The 18,985-nt window shown below is 39.8% G+C and overlaps 1 protein-coding gene and 1 pseudogene across 1 annotated transcript; both read right to left on the bottom strand.

Moving 5' to 3' along the window:
- Nucleotides 1-797: 797 nt before the first annotated feature.
- On the bottom strand, nt 798-13,325 carry LOC129828695 (1-acyl-sn-glycerol-3-phosphate acyltransferase epsilon-like). Its single transcript, XM_055889831.1, has 8 exons — nt 12,170-13,325; nt 11,039-11,108; nt 10,771-10,886; nt 10,288-10,377; nt 9,506-9,596; nt 5,617-5,778; nt 3,345-3,468; nt 798-2,825 (listed from the first exon to the last, which is right to left on the bottom strand). The coding sequence occupies exons 1-8, from the start codon at nt 12,386-12,388 to the stop codon at nt 2,600-2,602; spliced, it is 1,098 nt and encodes a 365-aa protein (XP_055745806.1). The 5' UTR covers nt 12,389-13,325; the 3' UTR covers nt 798-2,599.
- A 560-nt stretch (nt 13,326-13,885) lies between these two features.
- LOC129828453 (microcephalin-like) overlaps nt 13,886-18,985 on the bottom strand; it is a 34,852-nt pseudogene continuing 29,752 nt past the window's right edge.

Below are 18,985 nucleotides of genomic sequence, written 5' to 3'. Positions count from 1 at the left end.
CACACTCCAGCCGACGCTTGGCATTGCGCATGGTGATAGGCTGCTTGGCCATGGAAGCTCCCGACGAACAGTTCTTGTGCTGACGTTGCTTCCAGGAGGTAGTTTGGAACTCAGTAGTGAGTGTTGGAACCGAGGACAGAATATTTTTTTCCGCGCTACAGCACTCTGCGGTCCCGTTCTGTGAGCTTGTGTTGTCTACCACCTCGCGGCTGAGCCGTTGTTGCTCGTAGACATTTCCACTTCACAATAACAGCACTTACAGTTGACCGGGGCAGCTCAAGAGAGCAGAAATTTGACAAACTGACTTGGTGTAAAGGTGGCGTCCTATGACGTGCCGTGTTGAAAGTCACTGAGCTCTTCAGTAGGGCCAATTCTACTTCCAAAGTATGTCTATGGAGATTGCATGACTGTGTGCTCGATTTTATACACCTGTCAGCAACGGGTGTAGCTGAATTAGCCGAATCCACTAATTTGAAGGGATGTCCACATACTTTTGTAGATGTTGTGTATGATAAACAACTTCAAAGAAAACTGAATTTAAAAGTATACTTGAAACAAACTCCAAAGTGAATAATAAAATACCATTGGAACAGAGTGGAATAGCAACATTTGTGATTATGAACATTTTATACCATGGCATTGGGTAAACATTTTGCACTGTATGTGGGTGTGTTTGGTAGCCACAATGTATTTTTTGACCAGTGACATTCAAAAGCATGACACATTACTGTAATAACGGAATAAAAAGACTTGTAGCTTTGCGCCAGAGTATGAAAAAGACAACATGGACAATAAACTCTTACTTGATGAAACACCAAGAGGTACTTTATTTACAAAAGGAAATAAAAACTAAAACATATAACTTTTGTTTCTCAAAATCAAGTCCTTTAAAAACAATATTCAACCACATACTACTGACACCAAAAGCTCATAACTGAAGACAATTACACCAATAAACTATGCTGTGCAAAACAGTTCCAGTGCTGTCCAGTAGATAGAGTCCCAGTGCAGTCCTCTGGGTGGAAGCTGAGGACTTAACTCCTCTGGTAGAAGGCACACATTTCTGGGTTCAATTGGCACAATAGTGTCTACCAGAATTGTTTGATTATTTACAATCAGTTTTTTTTTTAATCAAGTTGACAGAATTGAACAAAATAAATTGAATGAGTTAAAGTTTTTAAACTATTGCCATTCCACATTGTTATTAAAGGAAGGATATGTAAATGAGACCTTGGTATGGCAGGTGTAATTACCATGGGCTAATTTAATCCATATTGGAAGACCACTTTAATTATTCAAAAAAATAAGAATACCAACATGTAAAGTGACAACAGTTGAAAAAGTTGTTTTCATTATGAAAAATGATGGACATACAGTATATAACTGTTTTTAGAATAGTGACGCATATACAGTTGACTTTGTAAACAAAGGAATATGAATTCTATATTGTGATACACTACAATTGGCCTTCTCAATATATAGCTCTCTCTACCTTTTGTGTAATCTGTAACATGGCAAAGGCAGCATATACAAAAATTACTCTATAACAAGCTCTTTAGGTCAATTAAAAAATACAATATTGGTTCCTCAGGTACAGCTGACCTGATTACAGATACATTCCTCCAACTAAAACACTTGTTTGATACCCCTGCACTTGTATAGAGTTTGGCAACAATTTGTGGAACTTTTGCAAAAACTCAACAAAGCACATATACAGCAGACACATTGTAACCGGGCAATAAAAAGGAGAACTTTAAACACATGGCTAAGTAACCATCACTTAGACCTAAACACTCCATCACCCTCAATAATGTATTAATTGGACAATGAATAAACACTAATCACTCTCTTTTGCAATGAGTACTTTGTAATTAGTACTGAAAATTTTATCTGCTCTCTAATGCTGGGTTCACATGCTCCTCAGAATAAGAAAGTCTAAACTATCTTACTGGACAGATCAGAGGACGATACATGTTATCTCCCCTCTCCTATTTCCTACTTGGATGATCATAAATAACTTTTTGGACATTGTCAACTCAGAGTTATGAACATTCTGAGAGTTTCTCAGTCCCGAGTTGTTAATAATTCCAAGAGCACATGAACACAGCATATCATCTCAAACAGAGAGCTGAACCCTAACTCTGGTAAACTCATGTTGAAAAGGGATGCTGGACACTGGATATGCAAAAGCACAGAATTTAATTATGTAATAGGCTAAACGGTATAGGGAAGAAAATCTGTCTATTCATACTTTATGGCTGAGATAAAAGGGGGAAATTCAAGGAAAGAAATACATACAACATCCCCATTTCTATTTTTCTCACCTTATCTGGTTGCAAGTTGATGCACACAACCATAGAGCAATGAAGAAGCAGCACAAGAAACAAAACCGCTTCTCTATCTATCTCCCTATCTCTCTTCTTACAGCTGTTAGGTAGGCAATGCGCCATCCATTTGGACAGAATTCTAGAAGAACCAAACCTTAACAGCAACAAGTGCTTTGTTTCGAAAAACATACGCCCCCTGCCTGATGGGTGAGTGAAAGGGCAAGGTCTTTCCATAGCCATAGCAGATGGCATTGATGACCACCATGAGCTTCCTATGGACTAACATTCACCCAGAGCCATCCCAACAGAGTCCCATACACCCAGGTTCGGACATAGAGTTTCCTGCCAGACTCTGTCAACAGCATTGGCAGTGTTAGCCCGCTCAGAAATAGCAGCGATGGCAACGTCTTCGTAATGCTCAGATGGGACCTTTGACCTTCTCCAGGGAATCTGCCTTTTTTGTCTGGATCCTCAGACTCATAGAAAGTAGTCAACATCCTGTGGCGAAAGAGAGAAGGTTCCCTTTAGAGTTAAAGCATATCCCCAGCTCATGTCTAATCAGCCAATCATGACAATTTATAACTGTGATTGTTAGTGGTATGGTTGCAAAATTCCAATAACCTTACCCAAAATTCCCAGGTTTTCCAGTAATTCTGGTGGAAAGAGTCCCGTAATTAAGTGAGAATAACCACAAAATCCAGAATCCTCCAACCAGGATTTCTGTAAAACCAGGCAATTTACCGGAATTTTGCAACCGTAGTCAGTGCACACTTCATGTGCAATGGGGGCATCAACACATTATTAAATTAGTTATCAAAACAGACTAGCTCCAGCATCCTTAAACCTAATATTGCAGTCCACCATTTGAGTAGTTGAAGTGCTGCCGGGCATTTCAGATTCATTTCAGATACATTTTCTTAACATGAACTCAACCTTGGCCTAAATGTGGAATTGGTGCATCGGTCAGTGTCGTAATGTCAGACAGGGTTAGAGAGAGGGTGGAAAGAGGATACTCACTGGTCCTTGATCTCAAATCTCTCGTGCAGCCACCTGCGGAAAAACACAGACTCCGGAGGAATTTCCTTCACGTCCACACGTTCAAAGTGGATGTGAACTTTGGGACATTCCTTACACAGGAATTCTGTCAAACAGAGAAAACATGAATGAGAGAGAAAACAACATCAGGAAGACCATAGCAGCCAAAGACCACGTAGCCATCAAATTGTGTTTGTGAATGAGGCACTACGTAGGTTCAGATACAGTATCTTATGGATCTGAACTTCCGTCCTCTAACTCCAAAAACAGGAATTAAGTGGCTACAGCTTCCACAGAGGTGTGTTTACAAAACACTGTACAATCTGAGCAGGATTTGAATGACCAGCTTTAGAAACTATAGTCTCCTCAAAAGCCCTGCCTGCTCTGTTTTTCTTACAGGCCCTCAGATTAGCCTATAGGCCTATTCGTAATCATAGTACCCATTTGGCATTTTCATATGACTCATCCAATCAGCCAGATCCACAAGGGTAAAGCTGTGATTAAAATCATTATCCCTCACACTACACTCGTGAGGGCAATTTGTAGAAATGGAGAAACAGCTGGATAGTTTGACAAAAGCCTCCTGAGATATAAGAAAGCCCAAAGACCGCATGTCACGTCACTCGAGCCTCCCCAGAGGGAGAGCACTTATGACAGAAGTCAGCCTTTCCTGTGACCCATTGGAAAACATCCATTACATGGTTGATTTACACCAACTCCTGCCTTTCAAAGAAGGTCAAGATGGCACAGTGATTCTAAAGCGTAGAGCTATTATCTCATGATAGACAAACGCATTACACACCAGCTCTGATTTGTATGTCAAATTTCTCGAGAATTGATTTGACAAGAATGAATGCTCGGATGGTCTTCAATTCCTTGAGCCATTTTGTTCAAAAGACATGCCGTCATCCGATAAATATTAGAGGTCCTAATCGCAGGTGACATTTTAAAACCACTATATCAAACATCACTGACATGTTCTGATGTCATGATAATTCCATCAATGCAAGAGGGGCATTAGTCTTGAGGACTGGCAGCATTTTGAATCCTGCCACATGAAGGTTAAAAGCCAAGATTAGAGAAAAGTAAAATCCCTGCGCATGTTGTACATAACAAAACAATAACTCTGGTCAGACAGCTTAGCTGAAAGCTCCCATGGAAACGTTGACGTTAAAAGTAAGCACAGCTGAATCTGGGGCCGTGCATCGAAACATTCCCATGGAATAATTTCAACCAAACTCCCATAACCACTGCATCAGTCATTCAATGGATATTACATTTGATTTCAGTTAATATCAACATGGGTTCACATGATACCTAGGTCAAAAATATGCAGGTTAAGGGACTGATCAATGCGGAGCATTCGAAAAGAAACACATTCAGTGGACCAGCGCTGTTGCGGATTTATTGAAAACAAGACCAGCATTGGATGTAGATCATTTGAAAAACATTTAAATGAATAGACAGTAAAACAGGTATGCTATCTGTTTGCTGAGTAGTTAGCTGAAATTCACTAAGACTGTATTTATTTTCCACTTCGATGGCAAACTTTCTGTAGTGCAAACATTCACCTCCAGTCATTTTTGCTCTAAGACTGGTCCAATGAATTTGTTTATTTTCAAACACTTCTGTATGGAATTATTACGTTGTCTTTACCGTTGTTATTTCAACCTAGCTTGAAACCAGGAATAGCCTGGACACCAGCCAATCAGAGCAAATGCTTGTGTGTTTTATCAATAAGGGTGAAAGATTAGGGGTGACAAGATTTGATTTCCAAATGATTTGATACCCATTGAGTTTGGTTGCAAGAAGGTTAACCGTTTCAGTGAGTAAAACATTCCTGGTTTCAGTTCAAACACGGTCCAATCATTTCTTCCCTCAATACAGTCATCTCAATAACATGTGAAATAATGGGAAATGAACAGGAGGTGTACTGAGACAAACATGCTTTTCTATTCTTCCCATGCTGTTTACTACCAGTACATCACTGTTTATTCCTGAAAGCAACAGGATGTTTTCACACCAAGGCTTTTCAAAAACACTTTGGGAACACAGAGGAATCAAAAACACCACAACATAACACGCACTGTTTACAGGAAGCCAACTTATTTTCTGTTTTAATTAGGAGAACAATGTTATACTGATAATGAACTGAGTAACTCCAGTTGCGTGTGGGAATTTAGAAGATTCTTGCATGCATCAAAATCCCCCCGTAATACCTGAAAGAACTGAATTATCTGGAACAACCTCATACCTGGCATTGATGGGGCAGGATGTCTTTCACTGCTTGTGCCCAGTGTTCCCTCATACACCACGGTGACATCATACACAGCATCCAGGTGGTCCCTCATGGTTTCTATGGCAATGTGCGAGGCTTTCATTCTTGGGGTCAGAACGTGGTCCAAGACAGCCAGTCCTGAAGGAAATGAACAGGAGAGCATTTGTTCCTTTTTTTACATTTACATCTTTTCCAGAGACACTTAGAGGAGCAATTCGGGTTCGGTGCCTTGCTCAAGGGCACAGACAGATTTTTCACCTAGTCAGCTCGGGATTCAAACCAGGGACCTTTCAGTTACTGGAGTTTGGTTGCAACGCTCTTAACCCCTAGGCTACCTGCCACTGTTAAATCTCTTGGTTGTGCCAGGTGACATGCAATGTTAATTATAGCAAGTTTCCAATAGCAGTGCTAAACAAGACACTGTTTCTAGTACCAGCATTTCACTTGGATCTTTCAATGACTGCCAAGAAAACGTATAGTGTCTGGGGAATAAAGACCTCCATTCAAATGATCAGGTCACATAACCTTGACTTGTTCACATAACTGAATGGTAGACAACAGTGGACAAATTTAATTAGCAACGGTCAAACTATCCCATAATGACGTCTTCCAAATGTCACCCGGTTGTTGTAATCACTGATCAGAAAGATTGTTGGCTGCATTTGAGACCAGAAATTATCTAAAACCATATATACACACAATTAATAGGTCATTTAACAGGCCTGTTATTCTCCCCTGATTTAATCTTGATTGTACTCTGTCCAAAGTCCACAGGTTTTTCTTTGGGACCAACTACTACTGCAAAACAAATGTGTTGTCCCATCCTGTTGTTAGTAGAATATAGTGGCACCATCACTAGGCGGCTTCCACCCGGTTACGTAACCCTGCACCTTAGAGGCTGCTGCCCTATATACATAGACTTGAAATCACTGGCCACTTTAATAATGTTACATATTTTTGCTTTACTCATCTCATCTATCTCTATCTCTATCTCTATCTCTATCTCTATCTCTATATATATATATACACACACACACACACAGTATTATTTTCTACTGTATTTTAGTCTATGCCACTACAACATTGCTTGTCCTAATATTTATATATTCCTTAATTGCATTCTTTTACTTTCAGGTTGTGTGCATTGTTGTGAATTGTTAGATATTACTGCACTGTTGGTGCTAGAAACGCAAGCATTTCACTACACCCACAATAACATCTGCTAAACAGGTACAGTGGGGCAAAAAAGTATTTAGTCAGCCACCAATTGTGCAAGTTCTCGCACTTAAAAAGATGAGAGAGGCCTGTAATTTTCATCATAGGTACACTTCAACTATGACAGACAAAATGAGAAGAAAAAATCCAGAAAATCACATTGTAGGATTTTTTATGAATTTATTTGCAATTATGGTGGAAAATTAAGTATTTGGTCAATAACAAAAGTTTCTCAATACTTTGTTATATACCCTTTGTTGGCAATGACAGAGGTCAAACGTTTTCTGTAAGTCCTCACAAGGTTTTCACACACTGTTGCTGGTATTTTGGCCCATTCCTCCATGCAGATATCCTCTAGAGCAGTGATGTTTTGGGGCTGTTGCTGGGCAACACGGACTTTCAACTCCCTCCAAAGATTTTCTATGGGGTTGAGATCTGGAGACTGGCTAGGCCACTCCAGGACCTTGAAATGCTTCTTACGAAGCCACTCCTTCGTTGCCCGGGCGGTGTGTTTGGGATCATTGTCATGCTGAAAGACCCAGCCACGTTTCATCTTCAATGCCCTTGCTGATGGAATGAGGTTTTCACTCAAAATCTCACGATACATGGCCCCATTCATTCTGTCCTTTACACGGATCAGTCGTCCTGGTCCCTTTGCAGAAAAACAGCCCCAAAGAATGATGTTTCCACCCCCATGCTTCACAGTAGGTATGGTGTTCTTTGGATGCAACTCAGCATTCTTTGTCCTCCAAACACGACGAGTTGAGCTTTTACCAAAAAGTTATATTTTGGTTTCATCTGACCATATGACATTCTCACAACCTTCTTCTGGATCATCCAAATGCTCTCTAGCAAACTTCAGACGGGCCTGGACATGTACTGGCTTAAGCAGGGGGACACGTCTGGCACTGCAGGATTTGAGTCCCTGGCGGCGTAGTGTGTTACTGATGGTAGGCTTTGTTACTTTGGTCCCAGCTCTCTGCAGGTCATTCACTAGGTCCCCCCGTGTGGTTCTGGGATTTTTGCTCACTGTTCTTGTGATCATTTTGACCCCACGGGGTGAGATCTTGCGTGGAGCCCCAGATCGAGGGAGATTATCAGTGGTCTTGTATGTCTTCCATTTCCTAATGGATTTTGCTCCCACAGTTGATTTCTTCAAACCAAGCTGCTTACCTATTGCAGATTCAGTCTTCCCAGCCTGGTGCAGGTCTACAATTTTGTTTCTGGTGTCCTTTGACAGCTCTTTGGTCTTGGCCATAGTGGAGTTTGGAGTGTGACTGTTTGAGGTTGTGGACAGGTGTCTTTTGTACTGATAACAAGTTCAAACAGGTACCATTAATACAGGTAACGAGTGGAGGACAGAGGAGCCTCTTAAAGAAGAAGTTACAGGTCTGTGAGAGCCAGAAATCTTGCTTGTTTGTAGGTGACCAAATACTTATTTTCCACCATAATTTGCAAATAAATTCATAAAAAATCCTACAATGTGATTTTCTGGATTTTTCCCCCTCATTTTGTCTGTCATAGTTGAAGTGGACCTATGATGAAAATTACAGGCCTCTCTCATCTTTTTAAGTGGGAGAACTTGCACAATTGGTGGCTGACTAAATACTTCTTTGCCCCACTGTATATGACCAGTAAAATTTGATTTGATTCTTTTCTCTACTATACCCCCCACCTTACGGCAAGCAGATCATATAGTCATGTGCCAAGCCCAAATCCCTAGAGCGGTTTACTAGGACTTAGAGGGGCAGGTGATATTTCACATTTTGATTTCAGTGACAGATTTTTCAAGTTAAATCTGTAGCGACGCATGCAAAGGACTGCAGTTTATCAAGTACCACACTGTGTATATGTTACGCTCCATAACATGGTGATATAGCTGTGAGGGCCAAAGCAATTCATTGGGAAATCTGAAATCTGATGGACAAATGTTATAAGCTCAGACAAGGAATTATTAATTTTTATTAATATTCCACTTTAAATTTAAAAAAAGAAGTACCTTATAGTAAGCTATAAGTAATATAGTCAGTCGGCTGCCAAACTAATAAATCCTACTTTATTAAACAAAATGTCTGCTACCAAACTAATATATTCTAATTATTAAACAAAATGTCATATGCACCAGCTTTTAAACCATTAAAATTTGCCCTTGCGAATTAGGTCTAGCAACATTATAAATCACTTATCAGCCAGCAGTAAAATACTTTTGTAATCACAAGTTAATCTTTTGCCCAATTTTTAAGCTACAGCCTCTGGGATATTTCATTAAAGCTGATCACTGGTTGGAGCTGCCAAGCTCTTGGCGCTGTACCAGCAATCCACTGACGATGAGAAAAAATGCAAAACAGCCAGGCGGCTTTTCATTTTGTCTAAGCTTCCCCTCTAATGCTGTCAACAAATACTTGGGTCTTGACATTTTTACATAGATGGCAAAAAGTTAGTTGTGGGTAGAACGTATCTGCTGTTATAGTAAATGGATTTTGCTTGCGAATTGTATTAAAAACCTTTGTAGAAGCTGAAGTACCTGTTGCAATGCATTAACATACATGACCCCTCATTCATTCTTCATCCCCAAAGCTTTGCTATTAGTCATGCAATAATACACTCCCTCTAAATCAATAATACTACATTTGAAAGTATGAAAGAGCACCTTCTTTAGCGGAAAAAGCCTGACTGTCGCTGATCATCTTCTTGAGTTCAGGGTTGTATCGGGTTCCTTCTGGGAAGATGACAAGATACATCTGCACAGAAAACAAAACAAACAGGGATGGAGTTAGGACAGGAAGTCTTACAGGGGAGATCAGCACATCATTGCTCTTAAGATAAGTAGTATACGAGTAGTTTTACAGCAAGGTTACTAGACATCAAGGTACTGACTGGTACCCATTTCATACATCCCTGTCTATACTCTACATACCCATGGCTGCACATCTGAAAACTCTGCAACTTGGGTGTCATATAGACTAGACAAGTCATAAAATCATGCCAAAACACTAGCCCAGAAGACCAAACAACAAGCTGTGGATCTTCATGTCCTGGGAAAAAGTTATTTGGCAACAGCTGTCCTTCCTGATATAGACTAGACACAGAGAAACATTTAGAAGGGACATGCCAGTGACCAAAAAGGCCATTATAAATATTTCAGTTGGTTTCATGTATTTTGTATCTTTTAGAATAGCAATGTTCTTTAAAAAAATGACAATTTGGATAATGTAAGAGCATTTTCATGGTATTCACTGACAGCCCATCAATATAATCCATTTGAATGAAGTGACAGTATTAAACATTCGTTTTGTTGGCAGCCATGTAAAAAGTTATAGGCTGCAATGCAAAAAACATGCAAATATATATATATATATTTTTGTAATGGTTTTTGTAAGGAAATAACATTCACATAGACAGTTTCTGTCAGTGTGCTCCATAAATACTTACTGGTGTTCCCAACACTGTCTGTGAAGAGAGCTTCTTTTTCATTGCTTTCTCGTCAAACGTTGCACTTCGCTTCACGTAGACACCTCCATGCTAAAATAAATAAATGAAACATTTGTTTGTTTGTTTTTTTTTATACAAAAAACAGGCTTAAATGAATCATACCAATAAGTATAACACACAACATATCTTTGACAGTGCAAAAATCTTTCAGATTTTTTAGTGACCAAAGTGTAATCATTTGTTGTTGGGGGGGGGGGGGGGGTTGTTACAGGTATAATATTTAAATTAATCTAATTTCATATTCAGTTAATTTATTTTTCATTCGTTATTTCACACACACACGTTATACCTGGGGGCTGCCACTCAGATGAAGAAAAAAAAAACATTACAAAAAGGTACATAACTAAAGTATTCATAAGTAATAAACTCAGTACGTACAGAAAAAGGAAACAAAGGCCTACATATTTTACATAAATATATTACCTGAGAGAAATACCATCCGTACAATGGGAGCCACTTCAGACCATCTTTCAGGACATATCTCACATGGCCAAGTGCTTTCTGCCTAATGGCTAACATGTCGGCAATGATCCAGTCCGCTGTATGACAAGACAAAGGTAAATAAGGGTTTTAGTCCAACTGCAGCGTTCTGATGAAATCCTCCAATTTCACCACATCATATGCCACACTTTTATCTCAGAATGAAAAGAGATGAATTAGTAAAACATCTTGTTGAATAGGAAAAGCTCACCTGTGCATTGATGGTTGGAAAGGTAGACCACATTCTCTTTATTCTTTGGTATGTCTCCATAAATAACAATCTAAAGAAGGAGGAATGAGCACTATTTTAGGCCTAAAAGACACCTTAATGGCATAATGAGGGACATCAGAAACAAAATGGAAGAAATTTGGGTGGTTGCCAAACTGATATAATTTGTGCCAACCTTTGTAATTAGACTTTCACCCAGGATTTTGTCGTGGAAAATCCACTTGGCACTGAGAAATCCAATGGCACACCAGCCATGTCTCAGTTTGTTTGTTCATAAACTGTTCTCATCATCTTAATAGCCTTATACAAGCTGCTAATAATGAATCAAGAGCGTCTAAACTTTGTCACCTGTTCAAACACCTGAGGCATTGCTGTGCTTCATAAGATAACATGTTTGAAACAGTACGGAACTCCAGGTCTTCAATGGGTCTACTGGTATTCCTACTGTAGGCATATGTGCAATTATATCATTATGAGAGCCATATTCAAGAACACCCACAGTAAATCACCACCAGACTAGGCTTAAATAGAAAACACCAAGATGAACGAAAAAAGGGTGGCTGTGAAGTTAACTATTTGACTGATCAGACAAACACTGATAAACCGAGTGGCGCAGTGGTCTAAGGCTAGAGGCATCACTACAGACTCTGGTCTGATTCCAGGCTGTATCACAACCGGCTGTGATTGGGAGTCCCATAGGGTGGTGCACAATTGGCCCAGCGTCGTCCGGGTTAGGCCGGAGTAGGCCGTCATTGTAAATAAGAATTTGTTCTTAACTGACATGCCTAGTTAAATAAAAAAATTAAAAGACGGGAAAAAAACAGCATACCACAGGTAAAACTGGATGCCTTGTGCAATGTCCCAGACTCGTATAGGCCTAATATATGTATACAGACCACATTCATTTCTCAGCTTTAAATTGGCCATTATTTTGATCTCTAGTACTGGCTAAGTAGCACGGCACTAATGACTACCAACACTCTTACTACATACCATTAGACCTAATACTATCTTTCTCTGGTGACATCATGTAATAACATGTCACCATACAAGATACTTCACAAGCTGAAAGTCAGTGTATCCTTAAACTAAGTGAAATGTATGCCTACTCACCTCCACCCCGGTATAGTTTTCAAAGAAAAAGAGGACGAGGCTCTGGTAGATGTTATAGAGGTGGTCGTCCATCCTGCGGTATATTCTTGATGGCAGGAAAGCCGAAATCAAACGACAAGCACCCCATGACAGTATATAAGCCGGAGCTGTGCCTATCATAACCGCTGCAGGAAACCAGTACCGCAACGAGTACGTGTGCACAACAAGGGAGAGCAGCATTCTGTACTGCGTAATAGCTTGTTCAAGTAGCGACAACTAACGTTACAAGATATCTGGTATATTAATACCAGACAGCACTTTCACTTCTTCTCTGTTGACCGTTATCTTTGTAAACTGTCAAAGCAAGAGATAGCTAACGCGTTAGCGGAAGCTTGACAGCCACCCCAAATTATCGTTGTGAGAAGTTGCAAATGGAGAAAAAAGCATAACGTTATAGTAATACCACATGTCAATGTTATGCATATCGCAAAAGTTCAACGTAACAACTAGCAAACGACCTCGAATCTCCGATAGCCACCTAACTTTACCTAGCTAAACGGCTAACATTAGCTTACGCCGCGGCTAGCTACAAGCTTTCGCTAAACACTGCTCAACGGGCCCATGACCCAAAAGATTAAATGCTGTTTTACAAAATAACGGTTTAAACTACATTGGTAAATCACAACTACATGCTTATAATCTAAGTTCTCCTTGGCCCACACTATAACTTCGATTCAAAAACTGCCTCTACCATGGACTCCATGGTGTAATGGGGCGTAACTCGTAAGCCACTTACCAACATCTTGCAAGCTCATTGGTCTAAAGAAAAGCTCTGAAGTGGTGGTTGCTAAGAGTGGACAGTTGCTAACTTGCTGGTGTCAGTCTGAGGTATAAAATAACAGTGCCAGGTGCTCGCCGCAGTAAAGCAAGATCTGCTTAAAATGCTCTGAGTTTGCAAGCTATTTTGGTAGTAGTGTGTGTCTGATATGTGATCTGCAGTATATCTTGAAGGTAAATGACTGAGTGAATGTCAAATGGATGAAAGCACTAGTCTGGTCCCTGTATCAGTTTGTTGTATAAGTAACCATCTTTGATGCATAGCAAACTCCTAGTCCAACTTCATATTACTGGGATTTCCATACCAAGAAATATGGAAGTTGCTTTAGATGTGTGATACAATCTAAAGGAAAAAGGAAGTAAAGTAATGTGGTTGTTTAGAAAGCATAATGAGACGGAGAGTAAAAACTTCACATTTCCTATAAATATTCTAAACCAAAGCTAAACGTTAATACCACACTGTCAAATACAAATCGTATCAAATATACTGTCAGTGGTGGAAAAAGTACTAAATTGTCACACTTGAGTAAAAGTTAAATACTATTTGAATAAAAGTCTAAAGAGTTAAGAAAAAGTTACATTCATAGTTTATCCTTGTGATTCATGCTGCTGTAATAGATAGATCTATACAGTATACAGTTGTGTAAAGTACTTAGGTAAAAATACTTTAAAGTATTACTTATGAAGTATTTTGGGGGATCTGTACTTTACTATTTTTATTTTTGACAACTTTTACTTCACTACATTCCTAAAGAAAATAATGTACTTTTTACTCCATACATTTTCCCTACCACCCAAAAGTACTTGTTACATTTGATACTTAAGTATATTTAGGAGGGGTACATTTAAATGTTTCTAACAGAAAAAAAATATGAGACGCATACAGTATGAATACCATGGTAGCAATTGAAAGGGGAACAATTTTAAGATAATGCGGAAATTATCAGAACAAGTGTGAGGACACAACAGTTCATCTGACAAGGCCGAATCCTAACACTACACTCTTGATTTTATGTGCATTCTACTTGTAGTCTACATGAGTTCTCGAACAGAAATGTGAAATTCAAATGTTTTACTCACAGGTGTGTGGTTTGCTTGTATGACATAACATCCTGCTTTTGATTTACAAAATCACCTTGACAACACCACAATATGCAAAGGTAACCCAATTTGCGGGCAGGACGGGGGCAACAAGTTGCAGGTGCTACACCTGCTTAGAATGTCTGTCAGTTGAATCCCGCCGTAAAGCAGAGACCTAGAGCCCGCTCTCACAATGTATAGTATGTTAGTGTTCAGCCACTGTGTTCCCATTTAAGCACTTATCAGTGACCAAATATGCTATTTTCAACCTGTATACGTGATGCAGTGTAAAGGGCTACGTATTAATTAACACTGGCCTGACATCTTATCCAGCACCCACTGCTCGGAGAGAATCCTGCTCCCATCTGGTCTCTTGCCTTTGTACTTCCCCATGCAGAGGCCTGCCAGCCGGACCGTTTTGCAGACTGTGCCCCCACACAGCTCGATAAGCTCCACCAGGCTGTGGGTTGGGGGCTGGGCGTCCCGGGAGACAAACATTGCAGGCTGACCCAGGAACAGGTCCTGCTGGCACTCCCCTGCAGACAGGAGCTGCTTCAGATTACAGATCTGGGAGGAGAGACATGACAGAGTCTAAGGTGGTAAGTATTTTCCCAGAAAGGGGAGTTGTTTGCAGTGTTTTAAAAAAAGAGCCCATCTTAATATAGCTAAAAGAGTAGTTATTCAGCAATGTACATTTTGTATATGTATTGTTTGTTTGGCTGACCATTAGTTGTCACAACCAGTGTGTTGCAGTGTTCTCTTTTCACAAGGAGAGGGCAGAAAAACACCTTGAATTTGTAAACAAGTCTTCCTTTAGCCTGTATAGGGATAACCACATTTCATACAAACAGAGCTGCTGTCATCACCTGTGTAATCAAATACCCTCCAAAAGGCTTGACCCCCATCTGACTCCAAACTCACCCAGTCTAGTATTTCTCCACTTGAACAATCTACTAACTTGGTATCTTGACAAATGTTGAATTTGAATAAAACATATGTGAAATACAACATGATATGTGAAAGGGATTTGAGGTTTGAATTGAAAATGAACATCTGCCTGCCAGAGTGAACCATAAAACCTCTTAGCAGTAAAATAATGTTATAACAGGAGTCGTGATGAATTATGTGTTTTTTGTAATCTGGGGCCATGCTTATTGACTTGTAATGATTGAAAATATGAACAAGCTAACCACATGGAAAAATATGTATCCACTCATTTTGTTTACTGCTTTCCATTGTGTAATTTGAGCAATGGATTTAATGTCTTAGGTTTATAACGATGCATATTTTGGAGGTCCGACAAGGGGTAGAACAGGGTAACTATATTAAGCTTAATCTAAAAGGTGATCCCCTACTCAGACCAGGTAGACATTTATATTTCACTATGAGGACACGTTGGTCATCCTGGACTCCAGTCCACATCTCTGTGTAAGCAACAGCCCTTCTCCACAGCCTCTAGGGGTGGACAAATAGCCCTTCTCCGCAGCCTCTAGGGGTGGACAAATAGCCCTTCTCCGCAGACTCTAGGGGTGGACAAATAGCCCTTCTCCGCAGCCTCTAGGGGTGGACAAATAGCCCTTCTCCGCAGCCTCTAGGGGTGGACAAATAGCCCTTCTCCGCAGCCTCTAGGGGTGGACAAATAGCCCTTCTCCACAGCCTCTAGGGGTGGATGATATTGGCTGACACAGCTCATAACTTGCAGTTGCGTCGAGTAATACGTCAAAGATTCAATAAAATGCCATTCTCCGCGCCTGGTTTGACTTCCTGGGGCTGTGGTCCAGGCTGTCCATCCTCATTGCCCGAGAGCACTGAATGAGAACATACAGGTAGTCTTCGCTGACATTGTGCTCCGTCTTAAGACTACAGAGTGGAGTTCTCAGCTACAGGGGATGTTTGGAGTGCTGCTCCAATCTGCTGCTTTATGAATGAGTGCCAGAAAACTGGCTTTACCTTGTATTAGACCTTTTGGAAGTTTTTTTTGGTAGGCCATTCTCAGACTTTAAATTATGTTGGTCCTCCTCTGTACATAGCAGGAGCCTTTTTATCACTAATACTATAAAATAACATTTTGGTCAAATGGTTCAAAGGGAGAGTGAACGGAGCATTAAAGTACATTGTTCACTTCATGGTGCGTGATACTTGGGGTGGATTCATAATGAAGACATGAGGACTATCAGTGAAAACTGTGTCTTTCATCAGGGAACACTGATTTGAATCAAGTGAAGCATTGATTCTCAAGAGATTTGTGACAGAGACTTGGCCTAAAGAAGCATTGCAATTGGTTGAATATCAATCAGGAGACATCTCATATTATTTGAAGTAGGCTAACTGTGGCATATACAGCTGGCAAAAATTGACACTCAATATAACTTTAAACTCATTAGTCACGCCACAATATTTAGCATAAAGCTCAACCCTAAAGAAAGTCTATCTGTGTAAAGTTATTACTCTGAACTAATGTATTGTCTTTACAGATGTAGGATCTTAATTGTATCACCCTGTTGCAGGAAATCTCCTGAAAATCAGAAAATGCTAACTTGTGGTGTATTCAAGGTTCAAAGGGGCTTCTAAAGTTTGTAATTTCCACTTATATATTTCAGGCTTGACCCAACTAAAAATTTATCAACCCCTACAAAAATGGCCATAAATTATCATCTACACAAATAATTCACATTTCCTATTGCTGTATGATATTTTTTTTGCTGTGAGAAACTGGTCAAATTAAGATCCTTTATATATGTATTAATCTATATTGGAAAATATTGTGTGTTGGGGGGGGGGGGGGGTTGGATTTCTTTCAAATTATGTTCCTTTGGAAATGTAATTCGTCTTAACACTCTCCTTTTATGACATTCAAAGTTATTCCGTGGCTGTCAACATTTTGGTTGTTATTAACAAATATTCAGAAAATGAAACACATTGAGTTTGTGGTTTTTCTAAAATTGGGTTCCAATCTAAAACAGCTGCTTGGCAGATTCTGTGCAGTCCAACAGGTCACAAAAGCAGTCCTCAAAAGGTGACAGTTGGGTTAACTTTATGAGAAGGTTAAACTACAACAGCTGATCAAAATCACAGGTTTGCAGTAACTAGACATTAAAGTTTTTTAAATCTCATGAGTCAAATAAATGAATGATTATTGAGAGACCAATAATAATCTTAACAAGTTTAAGGTCTCTTCTTTCGTCAGCTGGGTCCAACAGAAATTCGACATACGCTTTGTCCCAACCCCTCCAAAAGACATGCATACGTATACAGGTTGGAGAGGTGCAGGGTGCTGCCACACTGAGCACCCATGGAGCAGTTATGTGCGTCTTTGAAAATAAATTGTCTTTAATTATCTTAAAATGTGTCCTAAGAACAAACTATTTCATAAACAATAAATACCTCTACATTATACACAACTACTACTAGTAGCCTATTGTGTTGATATAGCCTTTTAGCATCCACAAAGGAGCATGAGTGGATTGTGCTTTGGATCACAATTCCGGCATAAAATAGGCTAGGTCATTGTGTGAGTCACCTCCTTCCCCCTGATGAGCTTCCTCCAGACATGAAACGACTGACAGACAGACGGCCACACATCTAATGGCTTAGCGATTCAACTGGAACTCATGAACCAACTCATTTTTCTGAAAGCGGCCTTCCTCTGTGGTCATCTGCCTAAAACGTGCTGCATTTCCTTCACATTCTGTTACCTCACTTCACTTCCTGTAATTCCGCTTCTTGTGTGTGCTGGGACTTGAGTATGAGTAGAAGACAAATGCAATGCATTGTAACAGAAACTGATGCTTAAAAATACACACAGAATATACCTAAAAAGGTTATATGACCTTTGGAATATTTGTAAAACAGGTCTCAAAGTAAAAAAACGGTCAATCAAAAAGAGAGACTAGCTGTTTCACCCAGATGTGAAATATGTAGAGCTTCAGTGTTAAGGGAAATGAAGAATGAAGCTAGTGGAGCAATAGGAAGATGACAATGATGGAGAAACATCCCTGGGGTTTAAGACAAAACATCCTCCAAGCGGATTCACTTCCTTTGTAGACCACCTGCATGGCCCCGTGTGTGATATCAGCGGTTTAATATAGCTCACATCATTAGAATAGACAATGACTTGTAAAACATTTTTACTATACTTAACAGGCTGGCTCATCTTGAAAATAATAAACGCAATACACCATAAGTCATGTTTAAATATTGCTAAATTTTTTAAAAGTAATAATCAGCCTTGTGTATAAAGCAAATAGCCTCGTTATTAGTATTTTATGTTTTATGTCTGTCGTCACTAGAAGAGCTCAACTACTGAACTGAACTGCATAGAACTGAGAGGGGCTCTTGTCAGGTTTGTTAATGTGTGACCCTCACTTTGCACGGACCCAACTTGATCTCTCATCCATTCAAGCCAAAGGTTAATGTAAACCAGCTATGTTTGCCATGTGTTTCAGTATATGCATGAACAGCATTATGTTAATGTCCTACATGTCAAACCACAGGACTTATTTATACATCTAGAACTCCTGAAATGTATCAAGCATGCAAGTAGATGTAACTGTAGAGATGTCAAAATGGTCATGGTTTTTATAGCGCTTATGCACCTCCCTTCATCAAGCAGCATATCACGCTCTACTTTACCTGAAAGCCTTGAATAGCCGACCATGTAATATCTCCCGAGGGTGACTGTACACACACGCACACACACACAACCAAAAATCAACCACTAAGTTAAAACAAAGCACACATTCCAGAGCTCATTGGCACCTTTGAAAATGAGCCAGCATAAGAAATAAATAATCCTTTCCCCTCCTTGGAAGACAGTTTTCCCAACAGCATTTATTGTCTATGTCACCTCCCTATGGATAAATACGTATCAAACCATGCTTGAGCTCCTGAATAAAATCACAATATTTTAGCAGTATGGAC

The sequence above is a fragment of the Salvelinus fontinalis genome, chromosome 30 (genome assembly GCF_029448725.1).
Source record: "Salvelinus fontinalis isolate EN_2023a chromosome 30, ASM2944872v1, whole genome shotgun sequence".
NCBI classification, from domain to species: domain Eukaryota; kingdom Metazoa; phylum Chordata; class Actinopteri; order Salmoniformes; family Salmonidae; genus Salvelinus; species Salvelinus fontinalis.
The sequence above is the reverse complement of the archived record's forward strand: the minus strand, read 5'-3'. Positions and strand labels throughout refer to the sequence as shown.